This window comes from Rana temporaria, chromosome 1, assembly GCF_905171775.1.
Source record: "Rana temporaria chromosome 1, aRanTem1.1, whole genome shotgun sequence".
Classification (NCBI taxonomy): Eukaryota; Metazoa; Chordata; class Amphibia; order Anura; family Ranidae; genus Rana; species Rana temporaria.
In genome coordinates, this window is record NC_053489.1 from 76,591,470 (window position 1) to 76,614,784 (window position 23,315).

Genomic DNA, 23,315 nt, shown 5'->3' on the forward strand with positions numbered 1-23,315 from the left:
TGATGGATGAGCTGCCCATAGAGGTTTATGAATCAGATTAGTGCAGGTGCAGCACTGTGCCAGCTGGCTGATAGAAAAGAGGAATCCAACAAAGTGGTAGATCTATAGCTCCCCATGGAATGGCCTGCTTTTTTTAAAAGTATACCTAGATGTTGCACAGTGTTAGTCCCTAATTAAAAAAATGCACAGTTACAATACAATTCAATATAGGAGGAATCAGAGGGTCCTGCTCATTAGAGCTACAATCTTAAAGGGAGGGTCAAGTGATACAAAAGGTAATAACTGTGGGGGATGAGCTGATGGAGAAAATAAAAGTACAGTTGTTAGGTGGAGGCAAGATAGGTTTTCAGGGATTGCCTAAGGCTGGATTCACACCTATGCCTTTTTAGTGCTTTTTTCATTTTGCAGATTTGTACTACAGTCCATTCACCATGGTTTCCTATGGAACACGTTCTGTAGTGCAAATCTGCAAAATGCAAAAAGCACAAAAAATGCATAGGTGTGAATCCAGCCTAAAAGTGGATAGAGTAGGAGATAGTCGAACAGATTGGGGTAGGGAATTCCATAGGGTGGGAGAGGCTCTAGAGAAGTCCTGGAGGCGAGCATGGGAGGATGTGACAAGGAAACTAGAGAGCAGGAGGTCTTGGGAGGAACAAAGAGAATAATTTGTATAGTAAGAGGAAACTGCAAACAAAGTGGTGTCTGCCCACAGTGTATATAATGACAATGAAAACTCCAGTTGCTAACTTTGCTGTTTAGAAACACCAAAAAGAAGATGCTTTGTTGGATTTCAGCATGTTTGTTAGCTTCCCTACTGCTTCCAAATGGTAAGTTTGACCTATGAGTTACTAACATTTTTTTATTAAGAAGATTAAGATAGAATACATATACAAGGTAATACACAAATGTTATACAATAACATCAATGAATATACAATTAAATATATTGGGAATAGTTAAAGTTAACAACAAAAAACATTTAAAAATAAAAACAAGAAAGGAAGGAAAAAAAGGAAGGAAGAGGTGGATTAAGATATGCAGGATTTAATATGAATGGTGGATGTATCATTTTAGAGAGAAAGTAAAGAATTCTCAATATTAAGTGTGTTGGTAAAGTCAAGCGATGGAGACCAGATTTGTGAAAAGTTTGAATGGTTATCAAGTAGGATAGATGTTCATTTTTCATGAACCATGGTGCCCATAATTCTCTTACATTCAGGGATGGAGTTCTCCAGGCCTTAGCAATAGTTTGTCGTGTGGCCAAAAAAAAAGAGAGATAGGCCTGGATTCACAAAGCACTTGCGCCGACGTATCTCGAGATACGCCGCGTAAGTGCAAATATGCGCCGTCGTATCTGTGCGCCGTACCCACAAACTAAGATACGCCTAAAAACAGGCTTTATCCGTTCGACGTAACTTGCCTACGCAGGCATAGAGTGGGCATATATTTACGCTGGACGCATTTGGCGCTCCCATAAATTTTCTATTCAAATATGCAAATGAGGGAGATACGCCGATTCACGATCGTACCTGCGCCCGACGCAGGTTACGACTGGTGCGCGTAAGTTGTACGTCCGGCGTAAAGTTAAGCCCCATAAAGGAGGTGTAACTCAGCAGCAGACATGGAAAGGTCTGCACCAGGGAACTCAAGCCCGCGTATTTTACGTATTTTACGTTGGACATGAATATGACTAGGCGTAGGTTACGTTCACGCCGTAGGCAGTGATCCAGCGTATCTTAGGCAGTTGTTCTGATGTGATTGTGAGCATGCACACTGGCATGGGGGTCCCCCCAAAATCCATACCAGGCCCTTCAAGCCTGGTATGGATTTTAAGGGGAACACTGTGCCAAGATAAAAAAAATCTGAGCACACAACATGGCAAACTGCAGGAAAAGGGAGGGAAGAGAGAGAGCCCCCCTCCTGAACCGTACCAGGCCACATGCCCCCCCAAAACACCTTAGTTCCCATGTTGTTGGGGACAAGGGCTTTTCCCCACAACCCTTGCCCGGCGGTCGTGAGGGTCTGCAGGCGGGGGACTTATCGGAATCTGGAAGCCCCCTTTAACAAGGGGGCCCCCAGATCGCAGCCCCCCCTATGTGAATGGGTATCGGGTACATTGTACCCCAACTCATTCACCCAAAAAAGTGTCAAAAAAGTAAAAAGGACATGAGACACTTTTGAAGTCTTTTATTAAAAAAAGAAAGTGTCCCGCGATGTCCATTCATCTTCAATTACAGCATCCAACGTTCCTGAGAAAAAAAACGGGAATACTCCGCCTCCATGGGAGGCGTACCCGCGACTGCTGTATTTTTGCTTTGACAGCTGTTATATAGGCAAGGGCGGGCCACCCAGTGATGTAATGGGTCACAGCCCCCTTTTAACGTCATGTGACGTTATAGGGGGCGGGGTCACCTGTTTGCGTCACCAGGTGGTCCCGCCCTCAGCTATATAACAGCTTACTTACCTAGGCCCGATGGTTCAAGCGACGGGGTGAGCACACCAGCTCCAGTCGGTGTCTCTGGTCCTCATTTGATAGATTGTCAATCAAATCCAATGATGTGAGAGCCTGGGGCGGGGGCCGAGTCCTGCTGTCTGTGTCATGAGAGTGCGTCTGCACGAGTGCCCCCAGGGAAAGCATCTCCATTGGGGCTCTCAATGCAGGGAGGAGCCAGGAGCGCCGCCCTAGGGACCTCAGGCACAGAGGAGGTAAGTATGACATGTTTGTTATTTTATTAAATTTTTTTACTTGCCACCAAGTACCAAGTCATGTTTTGCAAAAGGGATCAAATACTTATTTTACTCATTAAAATGCAAATCAATTTATAACTTTTTTGTAATGTGTTTTTCTGTATTTTTTTGTTATCTCACTGTTAAAATAAACCTACCATTAAAATTATAGACTGATCATTTCTTTGCCAGTGGGCAAACGTACAAAATCAGCAGGGGATCAAACACTTTTCCCCCTCACTATATGTCATAAATAATTTGCATAAGGCAGAGCAGCAATTGAACCTATTGCAGCTCCACATGGCTGTAAATAATAATCCTGTTTGAATGAAAAAAATGTTTTTGCGAAAGTGATCCTTAAAGGGTTAGTTCACTTTTACAGAAAAAATGTAAAGGTGGACTAACACCGGACAGTCTCCTCTTTCCCTCCCAGTTCCCTGCTGAAAGGCTGAAAGCTCAGCAACCCTGGAGGTAAGTACAGTGGGGACTGGGAGAGTCAGGAGGGTATCCAGTGTTAGTTCACTTCTACATTTTTTCCGTATACATGAACTAACATAGGTCCAATAGAAACTGTATTTGTACCCCTGTATACCTCTCTGACTATACCAACAAAGCTTTAGATGCTTCATTATATATAATATATATATATATATATATATATATATATATATATATATATATATATATATATATATATTATACTGAACAGCTTCAAGTAAATAAGGAATATAGGTCCGGATTCAGATAGCCTTTACGCCGGCGTATCTATTAATACGCCGCGTAAGTGCTACGAAGCGCCAGCGTATCTTTTTTCTGTATTCAGAAAGCTAGATACAACAGAATTTCCCTAAGATCCGACCGGCGTAAGTGTCTTACACCGTCGTATCTTAAGCTGCATATTTACGCTGGCCGCTAGGTGGCGTTTCCGTATATTTACGCGATGAATATGCTAATTAGATAGATACGCCGATTCAGAAACGTACGTCCGCCCGGCGCATTTTTTTACGTAGTTTACGTTAGGCGTTTTCCGGCGTAAAGTTACCCCTGCTATATGAGGGGTATCCTATTTTAAGTATGGACGTCGTTCCCGCATCGAGTTTTGAAAAGTTTACGTCGTTTGCGTAAGTCGTTTGCGAATAGTGCTGTAAGTAAGTTACGTTCACGTCTAAAGCAATGACGATTTGCAGCGTAATTTCGAGCATGCGCACTGGGATTTTTTCACGAACGGCGCATGCAAAGTACGCGGGGTCACCATTCATTTAAATAAAACACGTCCACATCATCCCCATTTGAATTAGGCGGGCTTACGACGGATCACAGACGTTACGCCGCCGTAACTTAGGGCGTAAGTTCTTTCTCCATACGGAACTTGCGCCCTAAGTTACGGCGGCGTACCGTATCTGAGATACGTTACGCCGCGACGAAAGATACTCCAATGTATCTGAATCCGGCCCATAATGTTGAATCAAATGTGTAAGGCAATACTTTAAAAGGCGGTTTAGATTTAGAGCTGACCAGCACTGCTGTTGTGGAGAACTTACCATGACCATTGCAATGTGCATCATTATTATTACTGGGGTAGTTCCAGAACGAGAAGGTGTGGGATAAAACAAACAATGCTAAAAAAAAAAGTGTTAGCAGCCAGTTTGTGTAGAAAAGGATCCCAGAGGGTATGCCAGCAGGCAGAATGTGCAACAGAGAACTGCTCAGGGTATGACATAGGGTAGTATGTGCAGGAGGGCTGTACCAAGGAAATGACACCATGAAGTATGTGCAGGAGAGAAAGTTTAGCTTGAGCTATTGAGTTCTGTAAACGATGGACTTTATTTTTAGCAAAGAAGCTAAGTCTACTAATCTGGTAAACATCTGAAAAGGAGCCTACAGCTGAAAATGAACAAAGAAAATATTCAGATATAGTATTTAATATTCTTTTCTGACTCAAAAAGTACAAAATATTTTCTACTTTGCCTGGTTGCTGGTTTGACCTTTTCCTACCTACCACTTTCTGAGCCTCTCTGTTGGTCAGTAGAGCTGACCATGTTTTAAAGTGACCATGTTTCTGACAGACTTATTTACAATGTTTTTGATTGTTTTTTTGTTTTCTTCATAATGTGTTCCTATTATTGTACAGGTGAGTGCAGTCACATCATTGGAGGACGGGAAGCTGCTCCTCACTCTAGACCATATATGGCTCTACTGGATACAAATGGAGAGCAATGTGCTGGGACATTAATAAAAGCTGACTGGGTGTTAACTGCAGCTCACTGTGAAGTGTAAGTAAATATCAGATGCTCTGTGCTTATTAAAACTGTTATAATTGTTTCTTAAATTTGAACCCTGGAAAACAAAAAAAAATCCTGCATCCCTTCTCTCCCCTCCACTCTGGCAGTGGACCGGGCTGTCCCTCGACATCCTCATGTCCCTGCATGGAACCTGATGAAGTCCAAGCACCTTAGAGCACTGGAGTGCAGGGGAGAAGCTGCAGGGACTGGTCTAGCATCAGGGAGGAGCCTGCGTGAGCAAGATATGTATTCTAACTGGGAATTAGGTTATGATTGTTATATGTATTTTAACATTTTTTATATAATAAATGTGAAACAATTTAAGCATATGCAGTGTTGCTAGTTGTAAGCGGCAAGGTTTGTAATGTAGTCCAACCGATTCTCTGCCAGACAGTACAACAGGTTGGTGACCTCATTGTTATCTGATGCAGTTGATGATGTGTGTACATGGTTATTCCATTAGGTGTCACTAGATTAAATAGAAAAGAAACAGAGATTAATATGTATTGTCTGTATACAGTGCCTTGCAAAAGTATTCACCCCCCTGGCTTTTTACCTATTTTGTTACATTACAGCCTTTAGTTCAATGTTATTTTAATCTGAAATATATGTGATGGATCAGAACATAATAGTCTAAGTTGGTGAAGTAAAATTAGAAAAATATATACATAAAACAATTTTTCAGAAATAAAAAAATTATAATTGGCATGTGCATATGTATTCACCCCCTTTGTTATGAAGCCCATAAAAAGTTCTGGTGCAACCAATTACCTTCAGAAGTCACATCATTAGTGAAATTACGTTCACCTGTGTACAATCTAAGTGTCACATGATCTGTCATTACATATAAACACCTTTTTGAAAGGCCCCAGAGGCTGCAACACCTAAGCAAACACTGCCATGAAGACCAAGGAACTCTCCAAAAAAGTAAGGGACAATGTTTTTAAGGAATACAAGTCAGGGTTAGGTTATAAAAAAAATATCCAAATCTTTGATGATCCCTAGGAGCACAATCAAATATATTATAACCACATGGAAAGAACACGGCACAACAGCAAACCTGCCAAGAGACGGCCGCACACCAAAACTCATGGAGGGAGCAAGGAGGGCATTAAAGCGGGGGTTCCGTGGGTTTTCGTTTTTTTTTTTATATATTCTTCTGCCGCTCTTACCTTGCTCAAACAGCAACTCGTGTGTCCCAATCCCCTACCCGCCAGCATTTGTTTTGGCCGGAAAACGATATTTTATAAAATTCCGAGATGGACGTTTCCATTTCATTGTGGGCACTGTGAAGCCCAGCAGGATGTTCTTCCGGGATACGGTGAATGCTGACGTTCCAGCATTCACCGCTCTATCCCGCGCATGTGCAGTGTTGACGGCGAGCGTCGCCGTCAACACTGCACTGTTGCCATCACAACGGCCGGCGTACTGAGCAGGTCACGTCCCGTTGTAAAGACATACACCGCCGAGTCAAGTGACCTGCGAGATATCGCGGGATTACAGCACAGCGCGTCTCCTGGGATTCTCATCACTCACTCCCAGGAGACATAGCGCTTGTCGGGGGAAAATCTAATACACGCCCACTCCCGCGGGGAAACGTTGATTGACAGAAGACTAATTGCTGGATTACAAAGGTAAAGATGCCGATTTAAAAAAAAAAACGGATTGGGTATAGTTGATGGGTAGTGGTTTAATTCAGGGAAAGTTGTATTTTAGGGTGAACCTCTGCTTTAATCATAGAGGCAGCACAGAGACCTAAGGTAACCTTGGAGGAGCTGCAGAGTTCCACAGCAGAGACTGGAGTATCTGTACATAGGACGACAATAAGCTGTATGCTCCATAGAGTTGGGCTTTGTGGCCAGAAGCAGGGCCAGATTAAGAACATCATGGGCCTGGTGCTGAGGATTTTGGTGGGGCCTTTTAGGCTGCATTCACACCTCCGCGACAAGTAACGCCGCGTACGCGGCGTATTTTGCCGCGAATAGTGTAACTTTTTTTTTACAAATCCTTCCTATTGCTTTGTATGGCCGAACGCCAATGCCGCCTGAAAAAAAGTGTCCGGGACTTTTTTTCATGCCGCAGGTGTACGGCGTCTATGAGATGTGAACCATCTCATAGACAGCAATGGGAATTCTCCCCTCCAGTGGCACGAGCGGCCGGCGTCTGGCGTTTTGTCGCGGAGGTGTGAATGGGGTGTAATAAATAATAAATAAATGCGTAGGAATGACATGAACGCAGCCCAGCCAAGGCAAGTGACCAAAGGCACAGAACCCAGAAGGAAGACCTGGTGAAGATGGAAGTGCCCGGCTCCGCCTGATTCATCGCAGCACTGGAGGGCTCAGTCTGAAAATTGAAGTGTACACTAATGTGCTAATATGCTGTGCATACTTGTACGTTGTGGCATAACCTACCCCAGGGCCTCTAAAAAGTAGTAATGTCAGGAAAGTTTACTACCGCTTTATTATCACAGGATCCCAGGAGCCTCTCATGGGGCCCCCTACTGACCCGGTGGACGGTGGCCCTTGGGCAGTGCCTAAGTGCACAGTTGCCAACATTTAAAAAATATTTTCAGGTCCACTATTTTATATAAGTGCTATATTTAGAGTAGCTGAGATCCCCGATGTTCCTCTATACATCATAGTAGTAATCACAAAATTAAAGGAGTACTAATAATGGGGCAGAACAAATATGAGAACTGATATTTCCTTTAGTTGAACTAACAAAAGTGTGTCCATTCTAGAGCTGGTAACATTGAGGGTATTCAGTATAATTTTAAAGAACTGTTTTTGTGGGTAAGCGACATAGGGGAGGAGTATGGACGGTATATAAGTGGGAAGTATGTGCAGGTGAGGGAGAGGAATGTGGAGGGTCTAACAGTGGGCACTATGTACAGGAGAGGAGTACAAAGGGTACGGAAAAAAGCACTATGTACAGGAGAGGAGTGTGAAGGGTATGACAATGGGCAGTATGTACAGGAAGAGTGAGGGGGTATGACAGAGGGTAGTACGTACCAGAGAGAAGTGTGGAGGGTATGATGGGGCAGTATGTACAGGAGAGGAGTGTGGAGGGTATGATAGTGGGCTCTATGTATAGGAGAGGAGTGTGGAGGGTATGACAGTGGGCAGTATGTACAGGAGAGGAATGTAGACGGTATGATAGTGGGCTCTATGTATAGGAGAGGAGCTTGGAGGGTATGACAGTGAACACTATGTATAGGAGAGGAGTGTGGAGGGTATGACAGTGGGCACTATGCATAGGAGAGGAGTGTGGAGGGTATGACAGTGAGCAGTATGTACAGGAGAGGAGTGTGGAGGGTGCGACAGTGGGCACTAAGTACAGGAGAGAAGTGTATGACAGCAGGCACTATGTACAGGAGAGGAGTGTGAAGGGTATGACAGTGGGCGCTATGTATAGGAGAGGAGTGTGGAGGGTATGACAGTGGGTACTATGTATAGGAGAGAAGTGTGGAGAGTATGACAGTGGGCACTTTGTACAGGAGAGGAGTGTGGAGAGTATGACAGTGAGCACTATGTACAGGAGTGGAAGGATATTTAGGGACTGAGTAGTGGTTAAGCGGGTCATACATGGATTGAAATTACGCCAATTATGCAGAGACCAGCCATAGTCAATCTATGCATGGGCTAGCTGGTTTTACACAAGTCAATCTATTAATCAACTTCAGTACAACCAGCCTGTTTTTTTTTCTTAAAACAATCAGTGCTGCCAGCTATAGTTAGCAACACTGATCATTGTACTCACTGGCAGAACACAATAACACTGCAGGAGTGATTCCCCCATCCACAGGTCAGCAGGTGAGAGGGTGTGTGGGGACAGGCTGGGGAGAGATACTACATAGTTACATAGTTAGTCAGGTTGAAAAAAGACACAAGTCCATCCAGTTCAACCACAAAAAACAAAATAAAAAAACACAGTAAAATCCTATACACCCAACTCCATACCCACAGTTGATCCAGAGGAAGGCAAAAAACCCCAGCGGAGCATGATCCAATGTGCTACAGCAGGGGAAAAAATTCCTTCCTGATCCCCCGAGAGGCAATCGGATTTACCCTGGATCAACTATACCTAAAAATCTTAGTACTCAGTTATATTCTGTACATTTAGGAAATAATCCAGACCTTTCTTAAAGCAATCTACTGAGCTGGCCAGAACCACCTCTGGAGGGAGTCTGTTCCACATTTTCACAGCTCTTACTGTGAAAAAACCTTTCCGTATTTGGAGGTGAAATCTCTTTTCCTCTAGACGTAAAGAGTGCCCCCTTGTCCTCAGTGATGACCGTAAAGTGAATAACTCAACACCAAGTTCACTGTATGGACCTCTTATATATTTGTACATGTTGATCATATCCCCCCTTATTCTCCTCTTCTCAAGAGTGAATAAATTTAGTTCCTCTAATCTTTCCTCATAGCTGAGCTCCTCCATGCCTCTTATCAGTTTGGTTGCTCTTCTCTGCACTTTCTCCAGTTCTCCTATATCCTTTTTGAGAACTGGTGCCCAAAACTGAACTGCATATTCCAGATGAGGTCTTACTAATGATTTGTACAGGGGCAAAATTATATCTCTGTCTCTGGAGTCCATACCTCTCTTAATACAAGAAAGGACTTTGCTCGCTTTGGAAACCGCAGCTTGGCATTGCATGCCATTATTGAGCTTATGATCAACTAAAACCCCCAGATCCTTCTCCACTACAGACCCCCCCAGTTGTACTCCCCCTAGTATGTATGATGCATGCATATTCTTAGCCCCCAAGTGCATAGCTTTACATTTATCTACATTAAACCTCATCTGCCACTTAGTCGCCCAATCAGACAGAGCATTGAGGTCGGCTTGTAAATTGGAGACATCCTGTAAGGACGTTATTCCACTGCATAGCTTGGTGTCATCTGCAAAGACAGAAATGTTACTTTTGATCTCAGACCCAATATCATTTATAAATATATTGAAAAGTAAGGGTCCCAGCACTGAACCTTGGGGTACACCACTCATAACATTGGACCATTCAGAGTAAGAATCATTAACCACGACTCTCTGAATTCTGTCTTTCAGCCAGTTTTCTATCCATTTACAAACTGATATATCCAATCCTGTAGACCTTACCTTACACATGAGCCGTGTGTGCGGAACTGTATCGAACGCTTTTGCAAAATCCAAATATATCACGTCCACAGCCACGCCTCTGTCCAGGGTTTTACTTACCTCTTCATAAAAGGAAATCAGGTTTGTCTGACAACTTCTGTCTTTCATGAATCCATGTTGTCTGCTGCTTAAATAGTTTTTTTCCAGCAAGAACTCATCCATGTGGTCTTTTATTAAACGTTCCAGTATCTTCCCAACTATAGAAGTTAAACTAACAGGTCTATAGTTACTTGGTAAAGACTTTGTTCCCTTTTTAAATATGGGCACCACATTGGCCCTGCGCCAATCCAGTGGTACTATTCCTGTCTTTAATGAGTCCCTAAATATTAGATACAGTGGCTTTGAAATGACAGAGCTCAACTCACCTAGGATCCGTGGATGGATGCCATCAGGTCCAGGTGCTTTATCCACCTTTATTCTGTCTAAATATTTCTGGACCTTATCACTTTTGAGCCATTGTGGATTTGGGGCTGTGTCACTCCCACCCCCATTTTGGACATGAGCTCCCCCATGCTCCATTGTATACACAGAGCTGAAGAAAACATTTAATAAATTTGCATTCTCTTTGTCCCCAGTCACCCACTCTAGATTATTTTGTAAGGGGCCTACATGCTCAGACTTCACCTTTTTACTATTAATATATTTAAAGAATTTTTTGGGGTTTGTCCTACTATCTTTTGCAATCTGTCGTTCGTTTTGAATTTTTGCATCCTTGATTTCCTTTTTGCATATCCTGTTAGTCAGTGGCTGGGTAGGCACTGGTAGTATCAGAGCCAGATACACACAGGTTACATACGCCACGATCGTTAGAGCGAGAACAATAATTCTAGTACTAGACCTCCTCTGTAACTCTAAACGTGTAACCTAAAAAATGTAAAGCATCGCTTAGGATACCAAAAAAAATTGTGCTAACTTAACTAACTAACTGTTTTTTTAATGAATGAAACATTTTTTTCCAAAAAAACATGTTTGAAAAATTGCTGCGCAAATACCGTGCTAGAGCTGCACAATTAATCGTTAAAAAAATCGTGATCTCGATTCAACCCCCCTGACGATCTTCAATGCAGAGTTTGCTGATTCTTTCATATAACAAGTGGAGAGACTTTCAGCTGTCAAAAGAAAATATCTGGGCAGTCTGCCAAGTTTTTAACAGGAAACATTGTAACTGACACTTCCTTCTTAGATCAAAGGGATACACTTCTGTGTGTAAAGAAAAAAATCTGGGCAGTCTGCGAAGTTTGTAAACAAAATGAAACATTGTAACTAACTAACATTGTAACTAAATGTAACCACTTAAAGTCCAACACTTGTTTCTTAAGTTAGAAAGCAATATTATTTGCTAGAAAATTACTTGGAACTGCCAAACATTATATATATTTTAGCAGACACTCTAGAGAATAAAATGGCAATTGCTGGATTATTTTATGTCACACTGCATTTGCCCATTTCAATGAATAATAAAAACCATAAAAACAAAACAGTGAAGTTAGCCCATTTTTTTTTTTTTTTATGTGAAAGATGATGTTACGCCGCAACAATCGTGAGAGAATCGTGATCTATCTTCTAAGCAAAAAAATTGCAATTCTCATTTTAGCCAGAATCGTGCAGCTCTATACCGTGCAACATAAAAAGTGCAAAGACCACCATAGAGTAATTTTCTAGCAAAAAAACAAAATGATGATTTTTACATGTAGTAGAGAAGTGTCAGAATTGGCCTGGGTGGCAAGGGGTTAATTACCATGAGTAATATACAAATAATTATTATAAGCACTGTGATCCTATCAGTCTGCTGTAGTGTGTCAGCTTGTATTTATATTGGCCACTCTGAATGTAGCTTCTGACAGGCTGTGCAAGCAGGCCCGTATCTCCGGAACCATAAATGATAGCCGTCCCATAATTTAACCAGTTGTGGGGTAGCTCTTCCCATGCCTACCCCCAAATGTGGGGTTTCTGTGACCTCTGGTCATCGAGCTACAACCCCCCAAATTTGATCTTTGAAAAAAAAAAAATCTTAAAAAAAAAAAATATATATATATTTTTTTTTTTTTTTTTTTTTGGGCAAATGGGCCTATCTTAAGAAAGGGGCCTGGAGCTGCAGCTCCATCAGCCCCATTGTTAATCCGGCCCTGGCCAGAAGAAAGCCATTACTTTCAGCAAAAAACAAAATGGCACATTTTGAGTTTCTGAAAAGGCATGTGGGAGACTCCCAAAATGTATGCAGGAAGGTTCTGTGGTCTGATGATACACAAATGTAACTTTTTGACCATCAAAGAAAATGCTATGTCTTGCTTCACAATTAAAAAAAAAAGTTGTGGACATGTTCTGTAAATTAAATGATGCAAATCCTCAAACAGTCCAGTTTGTGAGGCAAGAAAACACAAAAAATGCCAAGGGGGGTGAATACTTTTGCAAGGCACTGTATGCAGTAAAGCATGCTTGTAGGGATGAGTCCGATGTTCAGGAACATCGGGTGTTCGCTGAATAGCGAACAATTTGCGGTGTTCGTGGCAAATTCGAAAGCCGCGGGAGCCGTGGGAGAAATCAAAAGTGCTAATTTTAAAGATTTATAAAAGTGTTTGGGGACCTGGGTCCTGCCCCAGGGGACATGTATCAATGAATAAAAAAGTTTTAAAAACTGCATTTTTTTCGAGAGCAGTGATTTTAATAATGCTTAAAGTGAAACAATAAATTTCGTACCTGGGGGGTGTCTATAGTATGCCTGTAAAGTGGCACATTTTTCCTGTGTTTAGAACAGTCCCTGCAGCAAAATGACTTTTCTAAAGGAAAAAAAGTATTTTAAAACTGCTTGCGTCTATAATGAATTGTCGGGTCCTGCAATACAGATAAAAGTTATTGAAAAAAACTGCATGAGTTCCCCCCTCAGTCCATTACCGTTACCTTAACATGTGAATGTTAAGGGGAAATGTCCCCCCAAAAATCCATACCAGACCCTTATCTGAGCATGCAACCTGGCAGGCCACAGGAAAAGAGGGGGGTCAAGAGAACCATACCCCCACCTGAACCGTACCAGGCCACATGCCCTCAACATGGGGGGGTGCTTCGGAGTCACCCCCAAAGCAACCTTTCCCCATGTTGATGGGGTCAAGGGCCTCATCCCTACAACTCTTGCCCGGTGGTTGTGGGGATCTGCGGGCGGGGGGCTTATCAGAATCTGGAAGCCCCCTTTAGCAAGGGGACCCCCAGATCCCAGCCCACCATGTGAATTGGTAACGGGGTACATTGTACCCCTACCATTTCACCAAAAAAAGTGTAAAAGAGACAGCTTGGGACAAGTCCTTTCTATTAAAAAATAAAAAAGTCCAGCGATGTAATCCATTCTTGACCCGACGTTACCAAAAAAAAACTGCTGCTACTGCCTCCATAGTCACATAGTTAGTCAGGTTGAAAAAATACACAAGTCCATCCAGTTCAACCATAAAAAAATAAAATAAAATAATATCATACAGTCCCATATACCCACAGTTAATTGTTAAAGGGATCTTCCAGATTACGATAAGCCCCCCGCCCGCAGACCCCCACAACTACCAGGCAAGGGTTGTGGGGATGAGGCCCTTGTCCCCATCAACATGGGGACACGGTGCTTTGGGGGTGACTCTGAAGCACCCCCCCATGCTGAGGGCATGTGGCCTGATACGGTTCAGGTGGGGGGGGCGCTCTCTTGTTCCCCCCTCTTTTCCTGCAGCCTGCCAAGGTTGCGTGCTCGAATAAGGGTCTGGTATGGATTTTTGGGGGGACCTCCACGGCCATTTTTTTTGCTTTGGCGTGGGATTCCCCTTTAAATCTATAACAGACCTGAAGGGTCTGGTATGGATTTTGAGGGGGACCCCTATGCCATTAAAAAAAAAAAGGTGCAGGGTTCACCTTTATATCCTGAAAGGCCTGGTATGGAATTTGGGGGGAACCTCATGCAATTCTTTTTTTAATTTTGGTTCGGGGTTCCCCTTAACATTCATACCAGACCCAAAGGGCCTGGTAATGGACTGGGGGGGGGGGAACCCATGCCATTTTTTTCAGTCGGGACCTAACAATTCATTATAGCCGCAAGTTGTTCTAAATTACTTTTTTCCTTTAGAAATGTAATTTTGCTGCAGGGACTGTTCTAAACACAGGAAAAATGCGTCACTTTACAGGCATACTATAGACACCCCCTGGGTACGAAATGTAAAGGAATATTTCACTTTAATTGTTTCACTTTAAGAATTATTAAAATCACTGCTCTCGAAAAAACTGCAGTTTTTAAAACTTTTTTTTGCATTGATACATGTCCCCTTGTTCGTGTCCCATAGAGTTCTGGTGCGAACCGAACAGAGGGGTAACATGCTTCTTATACTCACTGTGGAACCTTAGGGATTAATCTTCTGTATTGTGTAAAAAGGCTGTTTGATCCTGTCTTTTCTGATCCTTCCCATCTTCCACTGACTCCAGAACAGGTCCGGATAAGACAGAGCCTTTGGCGTCAGGCTGCACATGCTCAGTTTGGTGTGTATTGCTAGAGATTTTTTTTTTTGTTCTTGGGAGAGTGCATGTGATTAGCACAGGGCCAATATTCAGGTTTAGCATTTTGTAAGGCTAATAGGCAAGCTATCATCAAACAGAAGGCATGGTAAGACATGCACTGCCTCTAGGGACAAAAAACAAAAAAAACACAGAATTGTCAGCATTGTTAGTTCCAACACACACTGACCACATGGCTGCTGTGAGCTCAACTGAACCTTGCAAATCCTGGGAATTCACCCAAAACCTTACCCATAGACTTTTCCAACTGTGGCTAATCTTAAAGAAGTACAGGGAAATCTCATGCATTTGATTCTGCACTAATGTGACCCGTTTTCAGCTGACGTCACAGAGGTGGTCCAGGCTGGGGAAAGATCACAACCATATGGCTGGGATCCACCCAGAAACCTGGATAGGCACCTGGCTCAGCCTCTCAACAAGCCCCCAAGAGCCTGAGCCATCCACTCCCACTCCCTACTCCAGTGAGCGCAGGGGGGCAGGGCAGACAGTCACTATCCCTCTGCTCATGGAGACCTGAGCATTGAGCAACCAGTGGTATTTGATCACTCAGTTCTCAGTCTTAGAGCTGGCGGGGGACCGATGATGCAGCCACATAGGTAAGTATGATTTAAAAAAAAAAAATGAGAAAACAAACTTCTCTTTTAGGCAGGGCTCACAGTGATGTGGCCGCAGGCCTTCCTGTACACCGAATCAGGTGTGAATCAGGTGTGAATTTTTGCCTGAACTTGTACCTGAAACGGAGCCAAATACGTACAGGACCCTTTTCCAGTGCAGACCGCAGCCGCCGTGAAGCTGTGTGAAGCAGCTTCATTGAGAGACGGTCACACTCTCCTGTCATGCAAATTGGATGCGGGGTAACCTTTAGTAGTGGGCCTGTGTCAATGGCATCAGTTTGACATCAGTTTAGGACACTTCTTAAATCTTTCAGGATTTACGGACAGGTGATTTTGACCTGCTTCAAATGGGTGCATAGCAGAATGCAAAACCTACTAAAGGAAACAAATGCGAGTTGACTTAAGCTGGCCATACACTATATTTTCTCATTCAATTTTCTTTAGATTTACCTATGTAGTGCAAGGGCCTGCATGACTGCATACAAATTGAAAGTGTTTAGGTTTGACCTCATATTTTATGGTTTTGGTAAATCTAAAGGAAAGTCGTACAAGAAAATTGTATAATGTATGGCCAACCTTAACGTTTTTGTGCCCTCAAAACTTTTTCTTTAGTTTTGGATAGAGTGTGTAAGGATTAGCACCTCATAGCAGAAAAAAATCAACATGAGTTCTAATCCTTAACCAGTCTTCCCTATCTATCCAAAACTAGAAAGATTTTTGATTTAATATAAATTGTTTTCAGTCTTTTCAAGTCTTAGTGATCTTATCATAAAAGTAATGGTTATGGGATGACAACTGTCTGTGTCTCTGTTTGCACCCTGTCACATGTACCTCCAGTTGAGACCACAGGTCGTCATGCTAACACACATTGCATAGGCACGACCCTATATTGTCACTATAAATATGGTCATCTAGAACAATGAGATGCAGCTAATGGTAGGTCAGATGTATCGAGACAGGGAGTTGCTGAAAAAGGATGAGATCGGCAGAGCTGAAATGCAAAGAAAATGAATGAAAAACAATATTTTATGTAATAATTACTAATTATCTAGGGTTTGTATTTACGTTAATAGTAGAACAAACATTTGTTTTGCTCATATTACATTTTTAGCAATTCTTCAACTACAATCAAACTGGGTGTCCACTCAATAAAAGCAAAAAATAAATATATACAGGAGTTCAAGCTCTTAAGAAGCATAAGACACAACTATAATGAGACAACAATGGATAATGACATTGAGCTTGTACAGGTAGGTACATCAAGTAAATAACAAAAATCAAAGTGTATTTCACCCCATGAAAAGAAAAACAAGTATATTGCAATTTGCAGTTCTTAGATGTGGTGGCTGCATTATGTTTTTTTTTTTCATTAGGCTTGCTTCTTTTAGGCCCCATGCACACGAGACGCTGCTAAACTCGAGTTCAGAGGCATTTGGGCATTTTTTTCAACTGCCCCTGAACACATTTAATGTTATCCTATGTGTCCATGCACACAATCTCCGCGTTCTGAATTGCGAGCGGAGTTGTCTCTATTACGCCCACGATTCAAAATAGCAGCAAACTGCAGGACGCCAATCGCGGCGTGATTTTACCATGATTCGACAATAGCGGTTGTAGCGGATTATCGCCCTTTCTGATGTGATACAAAAGACTAACATTGCTGATCGTGAAGGATCTCAGCTCCCTCCTGTGGCCGAGTTGGGTTATAGCCACCTGTTGTTTACATTTCATTCGGGTACCGCAGTGAATGTTGGGGAATTGAGTGCAGAAGGAGAAGAGACTCCATTTGCCCTGGCCTGTAATAAACTACATTACCCAGAGAGCAGCTGTGCCACCACAAGATGCTTTGCCTTCCACACTGCCTGCTGGGGGGGAGGGGGGGGAATTTAAGGGAGAGGGCGTGTTTGGCGCGCTCTCTCGGGACCGCCTCTTCAACCCAGGAGGAGACTGTCAGGAGTGTCTCCACGGAGAGTAGGTCGCAGCTGAGGCCTACATATGCACGGGAGGAGATGGAGTTTCTGCCGGAGTCATCCGACAAGATCCCAGTAACCCTGCGACCTGTCTGAGGACCGGAGACTGTCGATCGACCAGACTGTGTGCTGTAGAAGGACAAGGCCTGAACTGATTGGGTGAGATGGCCACTTGCCCGAAAGTACTGATTGTCTTGCTGAAGGGCGCATTGTGGATATCCATCTTTGTGGTTTGACTATTCAGGAAACTTCTAGCAGTTTACTATTACCCTTTTTGGATTATAAATTGTTTTTTTTGCGCGCCAACGCATGCCAACGCACAAGTGCAACGAACTTTTAGCAGGAGACTGTATTGAAGTTTGGCCTGGGACGCCAGGTCGTTCTGATTAGCTATAGATATAGTACTTAAGGGTTATCTCTTTAGTGTTGTACATTGACTATATTCATTGCATTGCGCGTTGACCGAGTAATCTATTCTTTTACTTTGCATAGTATTGTAGAGAGGCAGAGAGCTGGGTGAGGTTTGGCAAGAGGGCATTTCAATGTATATGTTTTGTTGAAAGGTTCCCTCTTGCTGTGTGCTCACACAGGTCTACATGACATTGTAGTTCAACTCATACTTAAGCTTTATTATTGTTATTGATACTGCAGGGATCTGCAAATACCATGCGAGTACCATTGTTTACTCATGTTCCTTTGTTTCTTCTTTAAAGAGGAGTTTCACCCAAATTTGAACTTCCGCTTATCACACTCCTCACCCCCTTACATGCCACATTTGGCATGTAATTTTTTTGGGGGGGGAGTGGGGGCTTCAGGAAGAGTGGGACTTCCTGTCCCACTTCCTCCTTCCTGTAGGCGACTAAGCTTAATCGCCTACAGGAAGGGGCTGCTGTAGGCGATCGCCTAGGACACGTCACAGGTCCTAGGCGATCTCCTGGCCAATTGCGCAGCGCCGGGCCGCGCCGCTCGCGCATGCGCAGTGCCGCTCGCGCATGCGCAGTGGGTGCCCGGCCGTGAAGCCGAAAGCTGTCACGGCCGGGTGCCCACACTGAGAATGAAGACGCCGGCCGGGGAGGGGGGGAGAGGAGCGGAGCCCCGGCCGGCGCGTCGCTGGAGCGCTGGAGCAGGTAAGTGTCTGTTTATTAAAAGCCAGCAGCTACACTTTTTGTAGCTGCTGACTTTTAATAAACATACAAATTGGCTGGAACTCCCCTTTAAGTAAAGCAGTACTTTGGATATTGAAGTATGTGTGCAGCCTATCTTTCATACTGCAAGATCCCTTCATTTAAGGTAACCCCTTTTATTTGCATAATCTGTTGTAGTGTAACGGGATATTGTGATTCCTCACAAACTACTGAGGTCCACAACTCCCTTGTTACCAGGTGTGTCACGGGAGGGTTTTGAGACACTTTAAGGGGTTAATCACAGAGCGTAGACCCAAAAACAACCCGCAGCTCCTCCGGGGGTAGTGCTACACGGTAAAACCATGCAAACAAAATCACAGGACACCTGTCGCCCAAAAGAAGCTCTGGTACTTTTTTGGGGAATATAAATGTAGCAAAGTCCTGGGTCACCTGAGGTCTAATGGGCAGGGACAGCTGACATCCTTCTGTGTAGAGTGGGTTACAAGGCATGGTGGGTGTAATGCAGGATAAAATGGTGGGCGCCAGACAGGGCCACCATCAGGAATTATGGGGCCCCTTACACAAAGGGGGTTTGCCACATGGAGCCCTGGGGACCTCTGAGCCCTTTAATAAAAATATATATAAATATAAAAAAAAGAACTAAAAATAAATAAAATAATATATTTTTTTTTTTAAAAAGGGGGTTGTCATCCGGGTCCCTGGGGATCTCCGGGGCCCTGGGGACCTCCGGACCCCTAAAAAAAAAAAAAAAAAAATTGTCCCTTTAATAAAAAATGAAATTTAAATATATTAAAAAATTATTATTATTATTATTATTTTTTTATATAAAAAAAAGGGGGGGTTGCCATCTGGGGCCCTGTGGGCCTCCGGGCCCCTTACAGGTGTACTGCCTGTACCCCCCTGATGGCGGCCCTGGCGCCAGACACTTTTTGAATGCAAATAGATGTATTGTCTCTTGAACAGAATTGTGGGAGGGAGGGTGTGACGAGACCTGTGCTCGCTCGATTCTGCTCTCCCGACACTCCTCTGCTACTATTGAGTCAGCTTGCAGATTGCAACGTCTGATGGTCCAGTCATCCAAGGCTCCGGGGGTTAGGGCCAGGACACCCTTAGAAAGATGCAATGATAATTTGTCAGACTCCGTGACTTCTAGAGGCAGACAGCTATATAGGTGAAGGCCTCCAGCCAGGCAGCATTTCTGTATAGGTAGGACCGCTGTTTCCTATGGCAACAATCTTGTAGTAGGTAATACTTACCTGGCAGGGGAGACACCATGATCATGAAGGTGGTTCTCCCAGGGCGAGGCTCGGCCATTGCACACTCTAGGCAGTGCTGATGGTGGTTGTCTTCCCTGCCGCTTCTCGGCCTTTTGGCTAAGATCAAGTGTAGTATCTGTTCTTATCAGTTGCCAATAGGTGGTGCTAAGCGGTACCCTGTGGCAGGGGGAAAGGGATGGCAGTCGGCGGACGCTAAGCCTGTTGGCGTGGAGGTGGAAGCCTTCTGATCGGGACAGAGAGGCATGAGGTCGAAGCCAAGAGCCCGGTCCCTGGCCGTTGGCCTGGATTTGGTGGTATCTGCCCCAGTCAGTTGTTCTGGAGGGAACCCTTGCTTCTCCTTTAACCGGGAAGGAGCGGGTAGTACTTCCAGAATGTGATTAGGTGGGAGAGATAGGGGTTGTGGGTAGAGCCTGCTTAGGTGGGTTCTCCCCGACCTCTTCTCCCACCTTCCTGGCTGGAAAGGGTGCTGCTGGTCCGGACCGGGGGCTAGGGACCTTTGAAAAGCCCGTGGAGATTGTGCCCCTGGAGTGGCAGTCCAGGGGTGCCATACATTGCACGAGTGTTTGAGGGGCACTCATCGTGTGGCACCTTCAGGTCACTGATCTCCACAACACACTTTTCACACCTGCCGCTTGGGCCGGGCCTTATGGCTAGGACCAGTGGAATTTTTGTTTCCTGGCCGGAGGGCCGGCCAATGTATTTCACATTGGTCACTTTCCTCACTCTCCCATCTTCCTTTTCCCCACTTTCTTTTATTATTTTTCCCCGTGTTTGTTTGTTTTGTCACTCTTTTTGTTTTGGTGCTTGCACTTTATGTGTGGCGAGTAGGGTGCTGGTCCTCGGGCCGGTCTCTGAAAGTCTTGGGAGTTGGTGGACTCGGCCTTCTGGTTAGGTTCACCGGCTCTCATGGGGTCTCCCTTCGGGGGAGCCTCACCGAGGAGGGTTCTGTTTCGGCAGTCCCTCCGAGGATGTTGGGTCCTTGTGGCTTCGGCTACTTGGTCCAAGATGGGTCCATATGGCTTCGGCTGTATGGACCACAGTAACTCTAGTCCCTGTCAGGAGCCTAACGCCCCGGGGGATCAGAGACGGGTCCTCTTCGGAGGACCACTGACGTATGCACCCGTCGCAGTTTTTTGTGATGTCACTCTTTATGTGTGTGCACATTTTTCCCTGCACCGGGTGGAGTTTTTGGGTTGTGTTTTGCACGCCACAGGCTTTTCAACAGAAAAAAAAAAAAAACAATCTTGTAGTAGTACTTACCTGGCAGGGGAGACACCATGATCATGAAGGTGGTTCTCCCAGGGCGAGGCACGGCTATTGCACACTCTAAGCCGTGGTTGTCTTCCCTGCCGCTTCTCGGCCTTTTGGCTGGGACTGGGTGTGGTATCTGTCCTTATCAGTTGTCAGCGGAAGGGTGCTCCTGGTGAGGATGGGTGCTGTGCTTGGTCTTGGTCTTGGTCTTGGTCTTTTTGCCGAGTTCTAGTCTGGCCTTCTGGCTGGCTGGTGTAAGTGCTATCTCTGTCAGCGATCCGGTAGGAGGAGCTGGTAATGCCCTGGGATACGACGGGGTAGGACCATGAAAATCCGCCGGGTTGGCTGGCAGGGGTGGAGGGCTGCACTGGCCGGTCGGGGGGTCGGATATGGAACGAAAAGCCTATGGTGCATGTGCCCCTGGAGTGGCAGTCCAGGGGTATCTGAAGATCACTGTGTGTGAGGGACACATTGATTTAGGATACCACGGTCACTGCACCAGATACACGCTTTTTTTAGCACCTGCCTCCTGGGCCGGGCCTTTTGGCTAGGGCCGGAGGGCCTGGTCATTGTTTCACCACAATGGCCACTTCTTTCACTCTTCTCTCCACTATCCCTTCCCCCACTTTATTTTATTTAAGCCTGTGTTTGTCACTTTTTTGTCTTTTTTTTGTTGTGCACGTTTTGTCACTGTGTGATTAGTAGGGTGCGGGTCCTCGGGCCAGCCCTGAACGTCTTGGGAGTGGGTGGACATGGCCTTCTGGCTTAGTTCGCCTGCTCTCATGGGGTCTCCCTTCGGGGGAGCCCCACCTAGTACTGGGAGGGTTCTGTTTCGGCAGTCCCTCTGAGGAAGTTGGGTCCGTGTCGGCTTCGGTTGCTCGGACCACAGTACCTCAGTCCCCGTCTGGAGCCTAACGCCCCGGGGAATCAGGGTTTGGGTCCCTCTTCACAGGAGGACCACTTGACGTTGCACCCGTCTGCACGTTTTTGTGAACACTCTTTATGTGTGTGCACATTTTTTCTGCACCGGGTGGAGTTTTTTGGGTTCACACGCCATAGGCTTTTAAAAAAAAAAAAATCTTGTAGTAGTTACTAACAGTAGTTGTACTGGCTAAGGGACCTTGATACCGGACAAAGGAAGATTTTACGGCAGGCAGACTTTTCGAGAGTACGGGGGTCCGTGACATGTGTGACGGGAGTCACTTTGGGTGGGGGGCTTGTGGAACCTAGCTTACCTTTGAGAGCTCTGGAAACTCCTTGTCCAGCTCCCACGGCCCCTCCTATGTAAAAGCCACCCTATGTCTATTAGGGGCACAAGGTGACCTTGAACCCCTAGTCTGTTCTGCACTAATCAGACTTACCATACAACCACACAGGACTCAGCATTTCCTTTTACCCCTGTTGTCCTGGATTCTATATGTGCGGTTTGTGCTCAAAGAGTGAAGGGGCTCTTTCACTTGGGACATTAATATTTCTGAACAATATCCCTAAAGAAAATATGAAGATAAATAGTTTCACCTTTCAGACTGCTCGATTGTTTGAGGTCTGGCTGTATTCCAGTGTTCTATTTTTCTGTCTGCCTTGGGAGCAACCTATTATGGTATGTATATGTGTATGTATAGGGGGACCCCCTATGGACGGGCCGCCACTGCTCCTATCTCAATATTGATCAGTGGTTCTAAATTGACAATAACTTCTTCAGTAGGAACAGACGGAAAAAAAATACACCCATCATCATTACAAATACCTGTTCTGTTTATTCCATGCATTTATTTTATAACCATTCTTACATAGGTATCACAATAATATGATAATTGTACTTAAACACATACACATATTTACTTAAGACAACAAGGGGTGTAACTGAAGAAGTACATAGGCAGGCTAGTTTCTTATTAGAGTCTAAGGAATGGAAATACCTGAAAGAATAGGATGAGCATTTGCAATATGTTATTAGTGCCGTGTGCAGAATATGAGTGCAGTGTACAAAACATAAGCAAAGCATACAAAATGGATTACAGTTTGATATAGAATTTAATATTTTTTTCACAAGGGTTAGGGTTGTTTAACACAAGAACAGGTCCAATATAATTTAAAGGAGATTCATCCCTAACTCATTGGAGCTAGTTAAAACCCATCACACTCCTTTAAATTTGCCTTCTCTATTTACTCTGCTGTATTTCACCAAAATAGTGACATTTTGGCAAAATGTCCCAATTTTTGGCAAAATAAACTCTCACCAATGTTGTTCAGCTCTAAATATGATTTATGTTTGCTTCTCATGCTCATTTTCCACGCAGATGAGACCTCAGAACTCAAGGCTGGGTTCACACTAGTGCAAATTGGATGCGGTTTCCCCA

At 44.3% G+C, this 23,315-nt stretch overlaps 1 protein-coding gene and 2 pseudogenes across 1 annotated transcript in view; all 3 read left to right on the forward strand.

Annotated features, from left to right (window-relative positions):
• Nucleotides 1–706: 706 nt before the first annotated feature.
• The window catches only part of LOC120928294 (granzyme A-like), a 32,501-nt gene continuing 9,892 nt past the window's right edge, over nucleotides 707–23,315 (forward strand). The window contains exons 1-3 of the mRNA XM_040339392.1: nucleotides 707–827; nucleotides 4,858–4,999; nucleotides 16,424–16,562. Of these exons, the coding sequence (XP_040195326.1) occupies nucleotides 776–827; nucleotides 4,858–4,999; nucleotides 16,424–16,562 (333 nt within the window). The 5' untranslated portion in view covers nucleotides 707–775. The remainder of the gene's footprint in view (nucleotides 828–4,857; nucleotides 5,000–16,423; nucleotides 16,563–23,315) is intronic.
• LOC120925703 lies at nucleotides 19,676–19,829 on the forward strand (annotated as a pseudogene).
• On the forward strand, nucleotides 20,957–21,106 carry LOC120925712 (annotated as a pseudogene).